Source organism: Corvus kubaryi, unplaced genomic scaffold, assembly GCF_017639235.1.
Source record: "Corvus kubaryi isolate FWS band 111438036 unplaced genomic scaffold, C.kubaryi_AGA036_p1.0 76, whole genome shotgun sequence".
NCBI lineage: Eukaryota > Metazoa > Chordata > Aves > Passeriformes > Corvidae > Corvus > Corvus kubaryi.
The window spans coordinates 136,699-158,809 of NW_024582063.1; the positions used below are offsets into that span (position 1 = coordinate 136,699).

Below are 22,111 nucleotides of genomic sequence, written 5' to 3' on the forward strand. Positions count from 1 at the left end.
GCAATTAGTGCACAAGGCATTTGGAACTCTAAATGTGGCCTAATGTGAATCTCATCTTACCAGAGCAATGTACAGAGTTCAAGTTTCCAGTTCACAAGCCTGCAGTGCTGAGGAAAACATTTTTATAGGCAAGTGGAGAGAGAAAAAAAAAGATCTGAAGAGCTGTGCCAGAGTTTCTGTGGGGGTCTCTTTAGCCCTGCCATATCTATAAAGTGCTGAGAATGCCACACAGCACAGTTCTCATTGTGACAGGGAACGGATCACAAATTCATGAACCTTTGTGGCTTGCCTGCATTATAATTCCCCATGACTGAGCTACTCAAACCTAAGGAGAGCTGCAGTACTTTACAGCTCCAAAAACGAAGCACAGCCAACATGCAGACTGTAAAAGTGCAGAGAGTCCAGATGCCCAAGCCCTGGCTCAGCTCACCATGCCCCACTGATTCCACAGGAGATGCTGCAGACATTTTAGTCAAAAGCTATTTTAGCCCCATCAGGACTAACTGGGAGAACTGATGAGCACAGACATTTGCTCAGCTTGCAGCATAGGGAAGGAAAATCAGGTGGACATTAATCATCTTTTTGCAGACGCGTCAAGTAAAAAGGAGAAGCACATTCAATCCCATGAAAAGGCTTATTTTTGAGCAGTTGTTCTCTAAGACCTGATAGCCAAGTGCTGTGCTCAAAGAACAAATGAAAGAAGAGGTGGCTCCTCTGGAGCTGCCTGCTTCCCAAAGATAAAGGAAGATGGAGTGCAGCACTCTGCCCATCCTGTACAGGAGGGTGAGAGCCATTGAGATAACTGTGAGAATTATTGTGATGGGGGCATCTGGCTTGATGTAAAAGGAGAAGAAGTGGGAGCATGCAATGGATTTCTGCATATGTTTGAGTTTTCCCAGTCCTACGGAGAGAGGCCTCTCTGACCGTAATTGGAACAAACTCATGAATAGCGCGTGTGAGCAGAAAGCAAATCTGAAGCTGCAAGCAGCCAGCTCACCCTGCTGCATGGTTAGCGAGGAGATGTGTTGCATATGCAAGATGTAGGGCAGGGAAGGACATGTTCGTCCTACTGAACAGGCAGAGCATTCACCAGAATTTTCTGGTGGTTTTGGAGAGCTGAGCTTGCCCCAGGTAGCTCTGTCTTCCAGGCAAGTGGAGGTACACAGATGTCTGTTGTTGGTCAGCAGGCAAATATCTGGCAGGAGAAACTGGTGGCAATCTACGACAGCTGCACACAGGTCATGGCCAGTGATATGTGCAGAGGGACAGCGGGGGAAAGCCTGTGGTTCCTACTCCAGCTGCTTTTATCCTGCAACCCGAACAAAATATTTATTTCTCTTTTACTGGGAGAGGACACCAATTAGAAAGGCAGAGTTGCACATTGACACAGGTCATGCATCCCTTTTAGTCAGACAGCTGTGGCCAGCAGCAAGAAGAAATGCTGGGAGATGTGAGGTGTAGGTGTGGGGTTTGGCACGAGGCATTCTGTGTTCAGACATGGGAACCAAACAACAGCTTTCTTCCTGCTCAAAGAAAGAGCTTTGAACCAGCAGGTGTGGAGAAAGGCCTCTCTCAAACACAGCACTGAAGAGAGAGAGAGGGACAGAGTCTTGGCCCCACATCTGTCTTGGGGACACAGATGTCAGCCTGCACTCCTGCTCCTGGGGAGAAGTGTCAAAGACATGTCACTGACCATGACATGCCTTGTCAGATCGTTACTGCAAGTTCCAGAAACATTTTCTGATTGCTAATATAGAGTGCAAGATTATCTTGCCTGCATTGCTACAATACTACTCTTTAGAATGGTGTGAAATTTAAGGTAGAGAGGAGCTTTTCTTAAGAGGACGAATGTTCCTAGAAAAGCACAGCACTGTGAGCCAGTGCAAAGTTTAAGACAGCTGAAGCCAGTTAGCTTCAGTTTCTTCTTTAAGTCACAATCCACATTAGCACATCCCTCGCATACTCAGGCTCCTAGACCCCCTACATGTGCATTTTTTGTTTCTTGCCTTCATGAGCTTCTGAGCTCCAGTCACTCACTAAACTAAAGCTCCAAATCCCGTCTTTGGGCATGCATATGGACAAGCATTCACAGGAGAAGATCTCAGCTGAAATAACTGCAGAAAATTGCATATGACCTTCCATCTTCTCTCCTCCTCCTGGAGGACTGAGCCGAGACTTGTGGAGGAGTGCCATCACATTTTCCTGATTCCCAGTTCATCCTCATGATTGTGTCTATGCCCAAATCCTCTGTGCTTCCGCATCTGCCTCTGAGCTCCTCACCCCCAGCTTCTGCAGACACTTGAAGCAGCCAAAGCGGACAATAGTCTGGGAAGGGAAGTTGCCAGGGCAGCAACATAAATTTTGCCCACACTCTTGGGCATGGAATAAAACATATGCTGGATGTTGCAGCAGTGGAGATCCCTTCCAGGATTTTGAACACTGCTGAACTTTGCTCCACAGTCAGAAGTCAAACCAAAGCCACCTGGGTCCATCTGTGCAAAGTCAAAATTGATGAGATTTCAGCATGGCACAGAGCAATACTCTTTGGGCAGGAAAAGTGAAGGAGGTCAGTCTTGGGTTTGTTTATTTGTTTGTTTAAGAATGCATTTATTTTATAACTGACAGGAGATCATTTTTATTGGCTTAAAGTAACTTGCCAGGAATAAAAACAAGTTTCTCTTTCTGTTTTTCGCAACAAGGAGATGCCAAACAAGCGGTTTCATGCTCAGAAGAGCCTCAGAGGTCTCTGCTGAATTGATTGACCGTGTTTCAAACCAGTGTGCAGCACAGCCACTGAGGGAGAAACAGAACAAGGAGTCAGGGCATCTGGAAGGTCTACAGGATGCCACTGGGGAACTCTTCCATGCCTCTGGGAGAACAACCTGGGAAAGGCTGGAGCTGCATTTTAATCTCTTATACGTGTAGGATCCATCTGCTCTGGGACTTCAGGGAAATCTATTACCAGGATCAGCCTCAAACATTGCAAGTGGGGTCTCTTCCAAAGGAAGATGAGTTCTACAGGGCAAGCTGGAGAAAGCTTCAACTTTCAACCTTGAAAAACTCTAGGGTAGAAGTACACAATGTACAGTTTCAGCCAGATTCAACTGTGACTGAGGGTCACAGGGCTTCCTAGCCATCCTCCTCCCTTCGAGCCAGTCTTCAGCTGAGAGGACTAATTGGATGGACCTCTTGGGGCTCCTTCCAGCTGTTTCCTGAGATATATTTGTATTCTGCAAAGGGAAGGCTCAGGCTGATTGCTTTTACAACAGCTTCAACAGGAAAAATTTGCATTAAAAACAATGCGGGGGGAAGAACAGACCTGGTATCTTAAAAGGTTTCTTCTAATTCTGGCAGGTTGATCGGTACATTCTCTGCCAGACAAGAAGAGTTCCCTGCTGTGTGTTTTCTAATGAATTGACCACTGCCCTCTAAAAAGAGACAGTGAAATGCACTGTGTAAGCATCTTCGCAATCAGCCTTGGGAGTTGTGAAGGTATCTTTACTCTTTTGCTGGTATAAAGGTAAAAGTTCATTCTACGATTCAGACTGGCCTTGTGGGCTGTAGAACGTTTTCACGTAAACAAACTTGCCCTTTGAATCACTACTGTGTTTCTCTTGTAATAGTGATTAAATGACTTATAATAGTGATTTTAAATAAATGTATTTTAATGTGGTCTATTGCTGCAGTTGGATCAGGTGGTATTTCAATCTGACCAGCCTTACCTCAGGCAGAGAGATCTGGATGACTCCATTCTTGTCTTTGTCCAGGAGATGGAACACTTCTGAAATGTAGAAGAGTGGGGAAAAAAAACTGGATATAAACCACGGAGTTTGGCATGTAGAGAATCACTGTCTGACAAAATGTAAAGGTCTGGCTTCTTGCCATGATCTACTGGAAATTTAGACTGGTTCTGTAAGACAATATTACAGCTGTTCTTTCTTCTTACAAATAATTTCTAAGGTGCTTCATGGGGTGGAATAGATCTACAGCAGCAAAATGGGAGCTGGCAGCAGGACAACTCTGAAATCTGATGCGGTGGCATCTGGCATGATCCAGGGACAAACCTGTAAATCAGGTCTGAGTAAGGATTGCAAGTGATAAATGGTCCCATTTGTCAGAGATAGGACAATGTGGGGGCCAGAGCACTGACCATAAGTTGCTGATGACTCTAAAGCACAAGAGAATGGTGTGTTATGGAAACATGTCCCCTATTCCCCATGGTCATCCAGACAGAAAGGCTTTTGCTATTTCTCTGCTGCTTTCTCCAACAGACACAATTTTGCTGGCACCCTGACCTTTCCATGCAATTTGCTATGTTCACAGCTAAAAGACACCAAACACCTAAGGCAACCCCAAAGTTTTCAGGAACTGCCCTTGGGCACTCACTGAACAGGGTCTCCAGGCGGATCATGCAGGCCACAAAGCCATCGAAGTCAATGGTCAGCTTGGTGCTGCAGGCGTAGCGGGTGACGATGCTGTGCTGCACCTCATCGTTGAGCCTGAAACCTGAGGGCCAGGAGAGCATGGGAGTCAGTGACACAGCAGGTTAATATGCTGTCTTGGATGTGACTTATCCATGGACTGCTGCAGCTGCAGGTTGAAGGACAGAACCATTCCTCCCAGAAGGTCTGTTGGACTCCCACACCCACCTCTGTGGGTCCTTTCCAAAGCCCATTGTGCTGCGTGAAGAGAGGCATAGAGTTCTCCCACAGCATTTTGTCAGACTGCATATTTCACATTGTTTCACAGCATAACCAGTCCTATGTTCCCCAGATAAACCCCTAATTAGCGAGTCTTGGCACTGCAGCTGAATAGCAGTGATTGCAGCAGAGCCAATTGCTCACATAACACATTGGGCTCTATTCAGGCCCATATTCATGCTATTTCTATCTCTGGATCATTCACATAAAATCCTCTAAGCACAAGACAAATCAAAAAAGCAGTGCTCCTCCAGATGCCCCTTAGCTGGCAAGCTCTGCTCCAAAAGTGAACACATCAGAGAGGGCATCGTTGGGGCATGCCTTGATCAGGCTTGCACCTTCTCTAGAGGAGGGAAAGGTGGTGGGAGGAAATGAAGGAAAAAGAGGGTTTAGGCATAGCTCTGAAAGAGGAAAAGTAGATTAGGAAATAATGAGGCCAAAAATAGAGCAAGTAATAATCAGGTGGATAAGCAATGGTCACAGCATGGACAAAAGTACCAGTAGTTCATAATGCAGAACAGAGGATGGGGTTTGATGTATGTAACAGCAAAAGGATGTAGCAGTGTGTGACTGTCAGGAAGGGAGAATGGCACTGGCAATGCTGTGATCTAGGTGGCAGGAGAGAGGAAAAGCCATTAAAATGCTCCACTGTAGTCCCAATGTTTGGTGATCCGATGGTGTCCCCAAGCAGAACACTCACCTGCCTCTCTGAGGGCATTTCGCATCTCATGGGAGTCGATGGTACCAGAGTAGTCACTGTCCACTTTCTTGTAGATTGCCTGTGGCAGAGGGGAAGGAGGGAATGGGAGAGGGCATTTCAGCCTGTGCCCCCGCAGCAATGCCATGGGCACAGGGAGGCAGGCTGGGCTTGCACAGCTGGCTCACAGCAGCCATGAAAACGTGGTAACACAGGTCTCATCAGGGGCTACAAGCCAGAATGAGCTACTCAGAGGGCTCCTCTAGGCCCACCCTGCAGCCCATGCCCTGCCATGCTCCCTGCTCATGTAGCTAATCAGTGCCAGCTAATCATTCCTACCTTTGCCATGTTCATATTGTCACTGCTGTGCCCACTGATGGCTGGGACAGGGACTGCCCCTAAAAGCACATGCTCTTACTCTTCGAAACATTAATGAGCAAGGGAAACATTTCAAGCAGCTCCTGGCAAGTCAGGCAGAGTGGGAAACACATTCCCATGGGCTGGCAGCTTGCCTGCCTTCTTATTACATGGTGGCAGACAGGCCATTGAGGAAAACATCCTATCATTTGGCAAATACTGCAACAGACCAAGTCCATCTTGCTTAATATTTCAGACAAGATGACAGATGCTTCCTACTGCCAGCAGGTTTATTATCCAGCATTAGAAGCCACCCAGACCCACAATTAATACTGGATTTGGGTCTCAGGGCTTGCTTTTCTGACAAGCTGGGTCTTCATGAACCCAACATTTCTTCATGGAACTCCAGGGCAGATGCTCTGTGCTGAACAACATCAAGTATGGTGGCAGGAGGCTTGTCTGAAAGGGATGGGGTCACACCAAGAAGGTCCAAATCTGACCTTCCTTTAGACTGCTTGATTCTGGGTGAACTTCTTGGGATATTAAATCCTCTGCCAGAAAAATAATTCAGCACTTCTATAAGATTTCAAAAATACAAAGCCAGTTTTTTGTAGGTCCTAAAAATATGTTTCTTGTGTTTGCTTATGCTCAGCCAGCAATGCAACATATTGCAACAGCCGAGATATGTTCATATGAGCTTTAGTAGAGCGGGCAGCAGAGAGAACTATATTTGCCAACAATCAAAGAGAGTTAATCTGTCTTTCCATAAGGTATTGCAAATTATGAAGAGTGATGGGGCCAAGGTGAAAGAGGATTTGCTTGTGCCCTGTTGAGTGAGAGGTGTTTCAGAGCCCTGGAACAAACTCCAGCCCTGAGAAGGAAGGCTTCCAAGTGTATCTGCCTGTGAGGGTTTAACTCTATCTCAGTTCTGGATCTGTACTTCAGAGATGAGAGGGGAGGGAAGGGGATAGAGTTAGAAATGTTATGTTACCAAGTAGTTTTGAATCTTCATCCAAAGTGTCTTGAATTCTATGAGTCCCAAGGTGCCGGTCCCATCGGTCTGGACCATGTTAAGGCGTGGTTCAAAAATCAGGATTCCTTTATCCCTAACAAAACTGGGGAGCAATCAGTTCTGGTAAAAACAAATCACTCATCACAGTGTCATCTTAATGCCAGTTTAGTTCTTGTTTGTAATGCACCTCCATCTCCCACAGACATGCCCCCAGCTTTACATTTGCTTGGCTAAAGGCATGCCAAGAATTTCTAGGCTATCCTCACTCTCAAGGAATGATATATGGGATTGCTTAATACATAAGCATGATTAAAACCACTCACATTTTGTACACTTAACAGTAGGTTAGAGTCCTTAGGGGAAAAAGGGCCTGGCCTTGCAGCAGACAATTGTTAGAAACCAGAGGCAGGAACTGCAAGTGGAGACTCAGTAGCAGTCTACAGAGTCTTCTCCCATGTCCTTCAGGGCCTTGGACATCCCTTCCAAAGGAAAATTATGCAAAAGCAGGGATTTGGACGCCATGACCTTGCACTTACTGAGTTATCCCATTAGGCTTGGGAGCCTGGGGAGTGCAGGGCAATGGCATCACTTCTCCTGACAGCCAGTTATCCACAAGATCCACAGTGAATCCCTGCTGGCCTCAATATGGCCACGCCATGACACCAACACCAGCGAGATGCTGGCAGCATGGCTCTTTATCCTCCCAGTCCAAAGGAACACTGGGCAGAGGTCTTGACCTCTCCTTTTCCTTTGGCTACTCAAACGTGGGCAGAGGTGTTGATCTCTCCTTTTCCCTTGGTTACTCAAACCTTACAAGCTCCCAAGTGTCCTCCCAGCTATGCAGAAGAGAGGCAGGCACAGCCTGTACTCGTAGGCTTCCCCCTGGGAACAGGCTCAGCCTGCCCCTGCTGCTGTGAGCTCGGTGCTCTGTAAGCAGGACCTGACTCCAAGACAGCAGCTGAGGATGTGCTCAAAAGCTGCATCCTGCCAAGCACGCTGTGCATGCACCTGGAACTGCACGGGTGCAGCCAGGCAGAAAGGCCCTGCTTCTTCTCCCCACTATGTTTAGGAAAATGTTTAAGCAATGAGAAATGCAGAGCAGGTGAGAGAAGCAGTTGATGATTAAATGGTTCAGGTTTCTGCCACCTTGAGCTGATAGAGACACTCGGCTGAATTTTTTGCCCCCAGCCATGTGCCTGGACAATTGAAGTGTAAACTTAGCCCAGCTTGTCAGGAAGTTTTGCAAAAGAGATCCAGAAATTTTAAAGGTGACGAAACGATATTCAAAGGATACATCTAAAAGGCTGATCATCTCCCTGCAAGTGTTAATGTTGAATCCATCACTTTTAACATCCTTTCCTGTACAAAAAGGAAATATAAAAGTCCAAGTCAGAAATACTTTAAGACAAGTATTTTTCTGCAGACAAGGTGGGAGATACCAACCACCTTAAAATCTTGGCAGCAAAGTAAATGCTCTGCCATTTCTTCCACTATGTCCTTTCAGTTGATCCATACAGCTTTTTTTTTTCACAGTGGAAGGGGATGTTACTGGTTTTGGTGGTGACAAGCCTCTATCTGTCCACAGAAGTCATGCAGCAGCATAATAATATTGCCCATGGTGGTCCTCCCAGAAAAGTACAGGGAATGTTGTTCCCCTGCAGAACATCTGCTGGCAGCATTTGGAAGGGAAGGCAGTATTTCCACCCCACCCCATATTCAGATGTTCAACAAGCCAGGAGAAACTCATCTGGGACCAGACACAAACTCAGTTTTTCATCGGCCTTAGCTGACAGAGCTGGGTTTTGTTAGCATAGATCCCACTCTCAGCTCCATCCAATGGGAAGTACATAATATCACTTACTCTTTGCCAAAACCCGGTTTAGGATCCTTTGAAGTTCAGTTGCAGTCACTTCACAGTCCTGGACAGAAAACAAAACATACTTCAGGTGTTAACACAAAAATTATTTGAAACAAGCTATATTAATTTGCTGCCAGACATCCAGAAACTATTTCCCTTCCAAATCTAAGGCATTAGATTATAAGGTAAAAGGTAAAACCCTTAATTTTTTTCTAATCCTTCACATTTAGTTTCAGATATCACAGGGAGAAAATCTTCAAAACCATATTTCCTAGACATTCAGCCGGGAAATAAGTGGTTTGTTAGGTGCTATGGTGACGTGACCCAGTAAATGGCAACTTTTTAAAAGGTTTGGCTGAATAAAAAGGTTCAGGAGAACATCTGAGATTTTCACAGCTTATGGAAACAATAACCAAACAATTCTAAAATTGCTCTCTCAAAACTTAGAAAGGTCTTCCTAACTAAAACGATGTTTTCCCTTTCCAATAGCAGAGGCTACCTGCTCATTAAGAGGAAAACTGACACGACAGCCACAGGATAACGCAGCAGGGCTTTGTAGATACTGTGTTTCAAATACATTAAGTAGAGAAAAAGCCCAACCAACAGTTTCCCGATTCCTGTGGCTAAACAAAAAGGAAGGAATTGGCCAGCCAAGCAATTGTCAGAATTATACGATAACTCCACAGCTAATTTATTTCACCATGGGATAATATTTTCACAGTCCTCACTCCTATCACCCCTATTTTCAAAGTTATTCCCTGCCTTGCCTAACCAAGGGGAAAAAAAATCACATTTTGCACCAATAAGAGGAACAATATAAAAAAATCTTCTCTATTGTAAAATAAATTGAACTGAAGCTGTGAGTTAATAAAAGGGGAGAAATACTTGGGTTTTTTGAACAGACAGTAAAAGGAATCGGCAAGTCAAATATTTGTATAATCATAACAGAGAGGTCTCGGTCTTTTTTGTTCACTTTAATCCACTTACCTCTCCAGAGAGCTTTTGGAACAGAGTCTTGAACTCATCATCTACATCTTTGTTATCGACATGAGGCTAGAGGAAAGGGATGTCCAAGAGTGTGGTTAACAAGCTGGCTTTAGAAAGTGAGCTTTAGAGAGTGGATATTATAAAGACGCTTTACAGGGGCTTATTTACATCAACAGAAAATGAGCAGTTGCTCTGCAGCAATGGCAAAACAGAGGCACTACTTAAGTCATGATCAGCCAGGGACTGGCTTAGTTTGGCAGCAAATACTTCCTAAGGCTGATGAGAAAGTTTTGTTCTGTTACCAAGACAGTTTTAGAGAATAGCCACAGTGAAAGTGTTGCTGCACTTGGCCAGAGCAATTCAGCAGCTCCTTGGAAGCCTTTTGCAGCTTCTTGCAGGCTTCAGGAAGACCATTTGTTTCTATGGAAATGTGCCCTCTCCACCTTCTCCTACCCATGCTGGAGGTAAGGACAATCGAATGTGTTCCAAGGGTGAGGTCTACAAGGGTGAGGTTTCTGTGCCATGTGGCCTAGGTACATGAAAATGAACATGAAACTAAAACATGGATATATGTAAAAAATCTCCATGAGCAAAAAATACTCCTCCTCAGCATAAAAACATTCTGTAATCCCAGCTAGGTGAGAAATAAAAATCTTGCCCCTGTTTTACTCCCATATTATGAAGGAAAACTCTGCCCAGTTAGGGCATCTAACCTCATATGGTCTTGCAGACACCTCATCACTCATCATCCTAAGGAAAAAAAGAAAAAAATTAAACAACCAGAAATTATGAGTCAACTTTAAAGTCTTGCCTTTAAAATAATTGGAAAAAAAAAAAAAAGCTGTTTAACTACAAGGTGTTAACAAAAGTACAGAACAAGCCCCTGGGTTTCCTGCTTCCCATGCTCCCCATCCCACCTCTGCCTGCCCCAACTCTTTGAAGATATTTCCCACAGGAAATCCAGCCTTGCTATTCTTGTCTTCCATCCAGACTCCTGTTTCTTCATCCAATGGCTGCTATTGATACAACCCTTTTTAAAACCATCTCATCATCATCATGCTTTCAAATCCTGCACTCCTTAATTGTGGGAACTTCTCCTTGACAGAGCTGAGGGATCTTGTTCCCAGCTGAGTGCTTAGTGGACAGCTCTGAAGAGCCATGAGTCTGCCGTGGATGTGTGGCCACCCTGGTAGACCATGGAAGAAAAAGGGTTGTGGAAATGGGCCTGTTTTGCTGGTTAAGACAAAAGATCAAGCCCAGGGTGTGGGTGCAACACCTGACCTTCTCCTCTGTGTGCCTCCCCAGCAGAGGGCGGGGCGGGGGGGTTCAGGGAAGATACTCACTGTGATTTAGCCTGTTTCTCAGCAAAAACTCGCAGGCAGAACTCCCCATTCTTGTAGGGCTCAAAGGTGGAGGGCACAATGAGATACTGTCCCCGGGGCAGCGTCATGCGCCTGGACACCTCGCGCAGGTTCATGTAGGGGTCGGTCCGGGCTGCTGGTTGGTGCCTTGCAAAGAAAGCACGGCCTGCATGCACATCTGTGCTGTCCTCCAGCTGTGGGGAATGTGTTCTCCTTAGAAACCCTTTGGCAGCTCCCTGGTAAGCCAGCCACCCAATTTCAATTTCAGTGCTTCAAAGCCACCTCAAGCTTTTCTTTGCGTAAGCTAATAAATCCGCCAGGGATGGCACAAAAGAAAACCACCAGGGTTCTTTCATGGGAAAAAGGCAGATAATTAGAAGGGGCAAGAATCTTCCTCTATAAAGATTATCTTTTCACATGCCTTTTTACACTTATAACCATAAAATAAATAAAAGTATCATAATGTGTGCTCATATCTGATCAAATTACTACACTGTAAATTATCCGTGCATTGAGCTATTTTTTGCTTTCATGGGCTGCTTGATGACAAATTTAATTTTCAGAATATTTTTCAGCAATTTATGGTATGGAATAAATCTCCTAATTGCATAGGAACTGTAGTCTCTGGTTTCTTTAAACAGACAGAAAGGAATAGTAAATAGGACAAAATAGTAGTCACAAGGGTGAGACTTTTGGGGTCCCATTAGGTGATTCACCCAACTTCTATTAGTAATACTAGGGAGATTCATTTGGATTTTGTGGAAAACAGTACTTAAATTTTCCCTAATAGTAATATACTCTTTAGGAAGTTAAACATTGCACAGTTCATAAAATAAAACACTGACATAAAAGGAACAGTGGTCTAAGAACAACATCCCTGCTATAAAACTCCTATTCATGACTTTTGCTCCACAAAGATGTCTTTCAAAAAGTGTGATTCAGTGACACACAAAAAGTGCTGTGTGGCTGATGCAGGATGGGAAGCATTGCTTACGGATAAGGTTTCTGTCTGTCTAAGACCAGAGCACACAAAGATCTTACCAAATGTTGTATAATCATTCTGTTTTTCTGTTGTAAAATGTAGAAAAATATGGGGTTTTCCCTCTTTCGTTCTGAGATAAGATTGAATTTGGTGTTTATTCACCACCCCATCCTTTCCCCTCACTCAATATTAAGCTAAGTGGAACTGCAAAAGTTAAGAAGACAGATCCATATCTTCTCCAATATATAAAATTCATTTTCCCTTTGCATTTGCAAGGCTGCTAAAAGAACACAGTTAATTGCTACATGGCCACACATTCATTTACTGAGAGAGAAAAAAGGGCTGAAAAGACAAGGAAAAATTGGCAGCATAGGCTGCTGGACCTCAGTAATGAGTATAGGCTATTCCTACTGCCAGACACCCCTGGGGTCTCTTTCTTCAGCAATGAAAAGTCTCTTTTCCTCAGTATTGACATCTGGGGGGATTAGGGAAGGTTGAGCAGGGCTTGTTCATTACCAGGAGCCCCAGCTCAGAACTGCAAAAGGAACAGATCCACAGAGCTTGACATTTCTTCTAAACAATATTAGCTACATTTTCTCAGTTTTAGAGTACCAAGATCCTGTTCTGCCTTCACCTGAACTAAACAAATTCTGACCTCGGTTGTACAAACTTCCTGGAAGTCAAATTTCAACAAGTATAAATGAGATCAAGACTCGGAGTCACACATCTGTAATAAATCCTTGTGCCCCAGTCCCTTGAAAATGGTTATTCAGAACTTGAGATATTGGTCCTGTGATTCAAGGGCAAAGCTCTCCAGAAGAGATATCATTAGTAAGGAAGAAGTCTTCCTGGCAGCTAAATTCTCCAGTGCAAGAGGAGGTGCCCATGTGGAGGCTGGAAGTCTTCAGCAGAGACTACATACCTCCTGAGGAATCTGAAAGGAAGGGAAAGAGACAATGTTAAAGGCCTGCTGTATACCTGCACCTACCAGGAGGGGAAAAAATTTAGATAAAGCCTCCTTTAGACACTTTTAAAAAAAATTTTCATTTACAACCACATATAATAGTATTGGATACCCATGAAATTCTGTCCTGTCCTAGAGCTGTTCCAAAGGAAAAACTGAATCTTCATCCAGAGAAATCAATAGCACATTTAATGCTTTTCTCCTGATGTGGTGTTGTGAATGATACTGTTGGTTGGAAATATTTGAGTAAGACTCTAAATGCTCAGTCAGGAAAGTCAACAAGTTAGCCCCACTTTGCTAACCAAAACCAGAGAGTTTATTGCAGCAGACCTAAAATCCACCACTCTACTGCTACTGAATATGATGGAAATATAAGGCTACTGTCACTAGCAGTCAGCCTGGGGATGATGAGATTGTTGTGAGGCAACTATAACAAGTAGCAAGTTTCAAGATTTGGCCCTTCCTAAATTAACTGAATTGCTATGTTAACTTGTACCTCCAAATATAAGGCAAATTTTCAACTCAAAAGCAATGAGTTGTCTTGAGAGCACTGATTCCAGTGAGAACCAAAGAGAGTGTCCTCCCAAGTCCCAGAAGAGCTTTTAAAAATATCACCCATACAACGTTTCTGCAGCCCGAGACCTCAGGTGTTGTTCCCTATAACCAGCATATTGGAAGGCCAGGAGCTGGGTGATGGACACACAGTTGTTGTCAGCAGGCAGCTACATGGCTTACAAAAGCTCTGCAGGACAGGTAGACAGACATGAACACATGTCTTTTCACCTTCTCCTGCAGAGCGATCTGCCTAAGGTCATCATCTCTGCTGTCCTCACTGGAGCTCCCCAGCCACAGCATCAGCTGTGATGAAGTAAACCTACAAAGGTGCATGATCCAAGGAGCTGGGATCATAGCTGGGTGCCTACCTGAGAGGACTTAGCAGCCAGGTTTTTCCAAAAAATTTACATCTTAAGAGTCACTTAAGTGACTTAAGAGTCACCAAGTCTATCCTACTGTGGATAAGGCCAGAGAGGATGCAGATGAGACAGATCACATGTAAAGCACAAAAGCTTCTCCACTGTGGTACTCAGTGATGGGAGCAGACAGATATCCATAGTGCACAAATTCAGGATGCTGATAGCTGAGGGTGCCTGGCACCACAGAGAAGGCAGCTCAGAAACATGCTCAGTGAGAGCCATGTGTGCATGCAGGCACTTGGGAAATAGGGAAAACCTTCCCTCATTTCAAGCCATCCCACACAAGATCTATTAGCAAAAGTCAGCCATTCCCATCTGCTCCCACCTGTGCTGGCTAATGATCTTCATCCAGTGGAGTCTATACAACATTTGATTGCTTTTCTCCACATATGATGTTGGTAATGAAGAGACTGGGGGGAAATTTTTACATTTGCTTCTCTACCCTCACACCACAGAAATGAGAGGTTACACTGCAGGTTTTTTCCCTACATTATATTTTTAGCAACACTGGGAAAATCAGGGTAAACAAAACCCCAAATTTACTGAACCAGAACAGTAGCATATGGCAGACAATGGATCAAAAAAAGTTTGAAATGCAAGGGACAAATAATAAAAAAAAAGAAAGTGACTACTGAGGACTAATGATAGGCTGTAATCAGAAACACTTATCTGGAATTGCCAGGCACCCCGAGCCTGCCCCCATTCAGATTTTGTAAGAGAAGATTCTCAATGAGACCGTTGCTAAATTACTGGCTTGATAATTTACACTGCCAATTTACACTGCTGAAGTGGGACAAAAACTGAGCCTCAATTTATCTGAGTCTTCCCATATTTTGGGAGTCAAGAAGAAATGAGGGAAGTAATTGAATCATTTTGCAAAATCCAGTTCTTACTGAAGCGTAGTGCTGAATGTCAAGATGGAACACACTGCTAACTTTTTTCCAGCTTAACAGGACAAGGAATAAAGCCTTTAAAATCAGGAACAAACTTTACCTGATAGAGTGAATAACCAATACTAAGCAGATCTTCTCCCATTCTCTTCTGTCTCCTGCGGTTCTTCTGCATCAAGCCCACCAGAACAGTACAGCATGGCTCGTTCAAACTCCCTTCATGGTCATCATCTGGTTCCTCCAACCGGATTTTAAACTGGGGATTGGTCCAGTATGTTGCTAAGAATTCCCAACAGGAGACAAAAATGAGAAGACTTTGTTGTCGTTGCAGCCAAGATGGCTGTCACTAGACCTACAGAGAGTGTGTCTGTGGAAGGACTTCTGCCTGGAGTTTTTCCAGTTCTTTCCATTGAGTTATATGAGTCTATGTTTTCACAGCCATGCTGAGTATCAATTGGAGCCGTGGGAAATCAAAGCACCAGGGTATTTCATGGGCACTAATGACCAACGGGGAGGAGCTGGTATTGTTAATTCCAGCCAGACATTTATCTCCAGGCAATGTCCTTGGCTGAGGCTGTTGCTGTTGCAAGAGGACCAAATGCCAGACAGCCTCTCCAGAGGTCTAACCTGAAAATGAATTGGAAATAACAGTGCCACTGAACTGTGACACTTTCCTGGCCTACCCAGCCCTTCAGAGGATTACTCCAGCCAGTAGCAAAAGGCATGTAAGCAGGAAAAGCAGACAGAGAAAAAAAAAATATATAATATTGTCACGAATTAACTGCTTGGTAGGCTGGTAATCCCCCAGGAGGAAATAAGTGTGAATTAGACCTTCATTTAAACTCCCAGGCTTTTGCTTACTGTCTAAACCCCACAGATATTGTTGCTCTTCCTTCCCACCACAGCCCCCTCCAGTTCACAAGCACTTATGTTTTGAATGTTTTCGATTTCACCAAAGGCCCATTTGGTTGGGTCCTTACCTTGGTAGTTCTGGCAGCCCCCAGCAGTCGAACCCCGTCTCCACTGTCCATTAAACAGGGTCAGGTCCCATTTGTTGACTTCGTTGCTCGAGAGTGTGTCGGGAGTCAAGTTGCAGATCTCAAGGCGGCTAAACTGCCTTTGGAAATCCGAAAATGCCATCCTGGCACACAAAAACACCAGGTCAGTCCATCAGCCTGCAACAGAGGTGGCTGCAGCTGGACACCTCTCCCAACAGGGCAGCACACATTGGTAGTACAGAGCTGCCCAAAGCTGCATTTAATTGAATTCTGAAACATGGAACTGGCTTTTGGGAAACAAAATTGCCCAATGCCTAAATGAGCTGCAGCTTCTGGAGACAGTCTTTGTCAATGGCTGTTACACATTATGGGCTCAGTCAAACCATTTTCTCTTATCCCCAGCTGTGGGCAATCCCTCCTGGATCATACTTCATAAGCAAATCCACTGGAACTGGTGAAACACTATGTGCAGGGAGATTCCATTTAAAGGGAGTAAAAGTTGGCCCTTGTGAAAGCAGCACTCTGTAGGAAAACAGTCTCCGTTTGGTGTTTTGCTTCAGTCCTATCACTGATGTTTGTTTTTGCCATTCCTGGTAGGTTTGCATGAGTGACAGACCTTGACTGCTTCATGCTGCAAACAGAGGTCTGCTCTCATTTCCCAGTGCCTGATGGCCCATGCAGCTGATTGCACCGGAGGACGGTGGCCATTTATCCTTCCGGGCTAGGACAGAGTGACATCGGTTCAGCACTGATCCATACATAATCAGATCAGGGTTAGGACAGGCTTTCTATTAGGTCTGAGTAAACAGACTCTTCCCAAGCTGGTAATCTGAACTTTTTCATTGGTGTGTAGCATTTTAGGCAAAAAAAAAACCCTCAAAATGTAGAGCAGCTGAGGTTCATTCTTGCCACCTCATTAATTTTATTACCATCTGGTCTCTATATTTTGGATAAGCGCTGAGTTATGCAAGCTCTAATAAAAGGCAATATTTGAATAGGAAGGGGGATAAATAAGAGACTAACAATGCATGCATGTCATTATTAACCCCCTTGGTGCTGGCAGTGTTTCTCCATCCAACGGAAAGGATTGCTTAAGGCACATAAAATGTCCAAAAGAGTAAGCTAAATGAACAATTCTCACCAAAATTCTCCATCATCTACTTGCTTATCCAGAGCCTGTTTTTGTTTGGGATCAACATAATTCCACTCAGGAGCACTGCAGACAAAGCACAAAAGCACACTGTTCAGCTGTTGCATTTTACTCTACAATGAGATCTGAGTTAGATTCTACCACAGGCTGATAAAGGAGAATCTATTTCTCCAACAAATAGACCTTGTGCCCCTCCAAATGACAGCACACCCTGCAACCTGACTATGCTGGGCTGGAATCATACTGCTACTGTATTTGCAACAAATAAGCCTTGAATTGAATCTCCCCTGCCAGGTGCCAGAAGGTACAGAGAGACTGGCTGGGTTAGGAAATTTGCAGCCTGAAAGTCAGTCAGAGCTTCTCCATTTTAAGATCTATTGGGGTGCCTGATATCCTCCCTAGGGAAATGATATAACCTCCATTGTTGGGGGTCATGAAAGAACAGGAAAGCAAAAAGGTGGAATCAGAAAATTTACTGCAGAAAACAGCATTGCTCCCTTGCCATTCTGATATTAATGTGCTCAGGAGGGATTCTGCTCTGATCTGCTTCCACATGACAATGCAGTGCTGCACCTGCCTCGGCAAGGGTGTCCCACAGCAAAACAGGTGTGACAAAACCAGGATATGGCATGTGTGTGTGCCTGAGGCACCTTACCTTGAGGCTGAGCAAAGCAGGTCTGAAAAAAGTAAAAGTAATTGTAATGTAATCTTTATTTTCTTTGCTTAATACATCAGCACCCAGGCTGCAGTCAGTCAGGACAGGAAACTGAAAATCTCAGAGTGTTGCGTGAAAAAATATATTGTGGCCCAAATGACAGTAAAATTTATGCCATTCTAAATATAAAAATAAAGGAGGTGTTGTCACTACCATGCTCCCAAGATTCCAAGACAGTTGAAGCCTAGACAGTTTCATCTCTGACAGAGATTTTCAAACTTCTGTGTCCTTAGCTTAGTCAGCGTTCCTGCTTTTTCAAGATTCTCAGATAGGTACCAAATACTGGTCTGATTTAGAGCTGAGGAACCTCAGAGTTGAAGCAGAGGTATAATGGTTTATCCCTGCTTTAACTCCCAGGAACAGGACTGGTTTGTGTATTTTACTTAGGTCCTGCACCATTGGTAGGATCAGTTTGAGAAAAGTTGTCTTGCAAAATGATGTGTGTACAGCTTGCATTGGGCTGCTCGGAGTTAAACCAAGGGTTGCTGTCTCTGACAAGAAAGCTCTGCCTGAGGCAGGTATTAATGCCCGCTGGACAGAGTGGATCAATATCCAACCTTGGTAATAAATTAATAGTGGTTTATTCCAACTGATTTAGTATCTCTCCTAAATGCGCTTTGTGATTGGATTAACTGCATTGTCCCAATTTAATTCTTAATAGATTCCAAAATACACCAAAGAGAGAGAAGAAGGGGCATATAAAAACCTACTTATCACTCCAAGATCCAGTCCATTCTACTTCACCCCAGGGATTCCTAAGCCTCACTAGTTTCTCTGGCCGTCCTCGGTAATACACCTAAAAGATCCACAACAAACAGAGCCTGAGCACTTCCATTATTCCAATCATCAGAGGGCAGTTGCTTTTCAGATAGGATAAAACATGATTTGTACTTGAATGATGCAGTCCATTACAATTTGCAATAGTTAAAAGACACCTAGATGCCTTCCACCCTTATTTTACATTATCCTGTGCCACCAAGTGAGCCATTAGCTGCAGCACTCACCACTTCATGTAATGACAGCAACCTGCAAGGAAAAGCATCAGCTACAAACCAGCAGAATATCGACATCCTCAAAAGCAGGAAACATTGCACAACATGGCAAGGTTGGAAGGAGTTTATCTGGCATGGACATCTCTGTAACGATTCCAGTTTCAGAGGAGCAGGAATACCTGGGCTCGCTCTCAAGGTTAGACTCACAGCAGAGTTCATCAAAGAGGCTTTTACTCCTTTCCCATCAGCTCTGACTGGCAAAGTACTTGCTCCCACCTCACACAGTATAAACATTTTGGGAGTGGCTGCCTCCTCTCCTGCTTCTCCTTTCTGCATCCTGAATTTTGCTAACAGCTTGGCCCACCTTTATGCTTTGTACCCCAGCCTGTTGGTACCATACAAGTGGCAGACTGCTCCACACCACTACCTGTACAGAGCTTCTGCCCTGGCTGAGTATGACAGGTACTTCCTTTTTCTGTAAGAGGGTGCATAAGTTAGGAACATTTTTACTGTCAGTCACTGAAAGACATCAGAAAGTTGAAGGCACTGCAGTGTTGCAACCCCAAGCTGCTTTCCATGATGGCCCCAGAGAGGTGGCTTACCTCCTCTGCTCCAGTGATAGAGTAAGCATGTCCTTTTACCAGCTTCAGACTTGTGACTGCTTCTATTTCAGCTGTAGCAGTTATCTGGAGCAATAAAAGTATGCACATTTATGATTATATACTGTGCATGAACTCAGCTTTCATAAGCAAATTAATATGGGGGAAGATATCCAAAGTGGTGTGCAAAATGAATACCAATATTCTTGATGCAAAGTATATTAAATTAAGGTGAGATCCACAGCAAAAGCTGCAGTTTCATGCCCCTCAATATGCAGTCCAAGCACAGAAGAAATTCAAGAATGCACAATGAAATCTAAATCTAAATCCAATTCCCAGCTCAGGTGACAGACCCAGTCCCTTGCAAAGACATGTTCACATGAACTTAGCTCTAGCCTGTCTCAGTCGAGATCCAGTATGTCAAAATTGGAACTCTGGTAATTCTATACACCACAAGGCAAACAAGATAATGAAACAGGATGTGAAAGGTGTGACGTTTCCAAAACATGTTCAAACATCATCTCTAACTTGAGAGTGTTTGTATTACAGGTGTCAGTAATCTTTAGGACTGAAAACCAAAGCCAGAATCAGACTACAGGCTACAACAAAGTGTCTCAGCGAGTTTGTCTCTGGCAGTCGAGTGCCTGGAGCTGAAATTACACAAAATTTGAATGAGGAAAGATACTCAGAGAATGAAATTGGAGTTCCAGAAGACCAGTAGGTAGTGGAGAGCTCTAAGCATTATCACATGCTGTCATGTAAATAGGGAGACACGATAGAATTGGTTATTAAGAACCTCATCCAGAGTTTTTGATACTGAAATCAATAGAGGTCTCACATTAATCACAGTTTGTTTTTCTATCAGACCTTCCTGCCTATATCTAACGTTGGTCTGGGCTTTTGTCACAGTATGAACCAGAGCCCTGAGAGGAACAACAAGGAGAGTAAAGCTTTGTCAGCCTCTTACATCGATGGAGCAGCCAAGCAGCGACCCAGCTCTCAGAGCCTTTTGGATGATTTGGTACAGGTTTGAAGGAGCCCTCTGCAGCTCATAGGACTCAGAGATGCCTCCAGTAAAATCCTCAAAGCCCTCCACAGTGGACCCTCCTGCTAGAGCTTCATAAGAGCCATTCAATCTGTGGGAGAGATGATAAGAAGGATACAAGGGTCCATCTCCACCTGCAAGCACAAGGTACCACAGAAAGAAGGCTTTATCATTTAGTATCTCTTAATTTGGTTGGTCATCAATGTGACTTGGGACAACAGAATTAAAGCCCCTTGAAACACAGTTGCCAACACCCTTTATGGACCTAGAGGGAACTGTAAATGCTGGGTGGGGAGGAAGCTGCATTAGAGTGAAGTGTGTTGTGACTGACACCCCCGGCCTGCGCCTCCACCAGGGGCACAGCCAGGGGCACAGCTCCCACCCAGCCCCGTACTTGGCGTAGGCCTTCTCCAGCAGCGCGCTCCAGAACTCATTGCCTTCCTCCGAGTGCACAAAGAGCAGCTTCCCGTTCTTGGTGGGCAGCCTGTCGTCCACCACCACGTCCACCCACTCCCCGTACTGCCAGAACTGAGGGAAAGAAGAAAGGAAAAGATGATGGGGGCTGGTGTGCCCATAATAGCTCCACGCTACCATCCTTCTACCCCTTCACCTGTCATCACCTTCCCTTGCATGAGACACTGTAGGGTTTACTCCCATGCTGGATTCCTCTCCTTTGTAATAGAGACAAACTCCTCCCAGCTGTGGGGAGCATTCAGCAGGCTTCTTAATGCTATCTTAGATTTTGCTGATAGGAAATATTAACAGCATCTTGTTACACAAAACATCAAAACCACTGTCTGAATATGTAAACTGAGTTTACACGGTGGACAGCCCAGAAAGCCAGCATGGAGATCGGATACTCTAAACTATCTCAAGGCTCAATCCTTAGGGAAATAAAAACCAATACCCCTGTAAAAATGCTGCAAGGAGAGGTCATCTAAAGGGGAAACACTCAATAGAGCTAATCCCTTCTGAAAATACTAGAAAATGTGTGAAACATTCCTAGTGCTAAATTTTGGCCTGAAAGCTAGAAATGTTTACTCCAGGATTTGCTGCATTCCTGAAAAGAGAGATGATAATTCACACCATAACACTCACAGGTGAGCTGGTGCAAGGGATAGGTAGGTATGTGTTTGAAAATTTCTGTCATCACCGGAACAGCTCCTTTAGCTTTGCAGGGTAATTCCACACTGCTCCAACCTGAGCCTAACCTCCAGTCAAAGCAGGTTGGCTAAATCCCAACAGTCTGGGTCCACAGGCAAGGAAATAAAGGCAAAGCAGGGAGGGAAGGGGAGGAAAGAGAAGGAATCACACAAGCCTGAATTCACTTTTAACAGCTGGCAGCAACAGAGCTTGGTTTGGGCTCACACAACCTGATGGTTCAGCTCAGTTTACAAAATCTGTATAACTCCCCAGAGCCCCATCAGCTGTAAGACAGCAGAAACTCAGCAGTGAACAGGTCTCATTTAACATTATTTAACTCTGTTCTAATTTTCTTTCTCTCTCCCCCATCAATTTCATGTACACACTGTAGCTGTTGATTATTTCACTTGCTCCAAACAACAACAAAAAAAGCTGCTTCTAGTTAAATACTAGCATTTTCCTCTTTCATTCTCAATCCCCTGATCATGCAGGTACCTGGAAATGAAAGATTCCAGCATAGTCCTTCTGGAAACTCTGAGCCTTGGGAACAACACGGAACAGAATATCTGGATTCAAAGTGAGAGATGCAATGGCAGCTAGGAGCCAGCAATCACCTAAAAACACACATTACAAGGAAGAAAAGTTCATTAATAACTCCATTAAGTCATGGTCTCACCTGGACTAAAA

The 22,111-nt window shown here is 44.3% G+C and overlaps 1 protein-coding gene across 1 annotated transcript in view; it reads right to left on the reverse strand.

Annotated features, from left to right (window-relative positions):
• Positions 1 to 2,566: 2,566 nt before the first annotated feature.
• CAPN8 (calpain 8) overlaps positions 2,567 to 22,111 on the reverse strand; it is a 29,760-nt gene continuing 10,215 nt past the window's right edge. The window contains exons 3-21 of the mRNA XM_042051797.1: positions 21,920 to 22,038; positions 20,676 to 20,809; positions 20,204 to 20,372; positions 19,240 to 19,323; positions 18,356 to 18,441; positions 16,922 to 16,996; positions 15,763 to 15,923; positions 14,886 to 15,061; positions 12,877 to 12,888; positions 10,955 to 11,166; positions 10,325 to 10,361; positions 9,612 to 9,677; positions 8,628 to 8,685; positions 8,061 to 8,125; positions 6,746 to 6,814; positions 5,401 to 5,479; positions 4,387 to 4,506; positions 3,723 to 3,781; positions 2,567 to 2,793 (exon numbers count right to left, since the gene is read on the reverse strand). Of these exons, the coding sequence (XP_041907731.1) occupies positions 2,770 to 2,793; positions 3,723 to 3,781; positions 4,387 to 4,506; positions 5,401 to 5,479; positions 6,746 to 6,814; positions 8,061 to 8,125; positions 8,628 to 8,685; positions 9,612 to 9,677; positions 10,325 to 10,361; positions 10,955 to 11,166; positions 12,877 to 12,888; positions 14,886 to 15,061; positions 15,763 to 15,923; positions 16,922 to 16,996; positions 18,356 to 18,441; positions 19,240 to 19,323; positions 20,204 to 20,372; positions 20,676 to 20,809; positions 21,920 to 22,038 (1,805 nt within the window). The 3' untranslated portion in view covers positions 2,567 to 2,769. The remainder of the gene's footprint in view (positions 2,794 to 3,722; positions 3,782 to 4,386; positions 4,507 to 5,400; positions 5,480 to 6,745; positions 6,815 to 8,060; positions 8,126 to 8,627; positions 8,686 to 9,611; positions 9,678 to 10,324; positions 10,362 to 10,954; positions 11,167 to 12,876; positions 12,889 to 14,885; positions 15,062 to 15,762; positions 15,924 to 16,921; positions 16,997 to 18,355; positions 18,442 to 19,239; positions 19,324 to 20,203; positions 20,373 to 20,675; positions 20,810 to 21,919; positions 22,039 to 22,111) is intronic.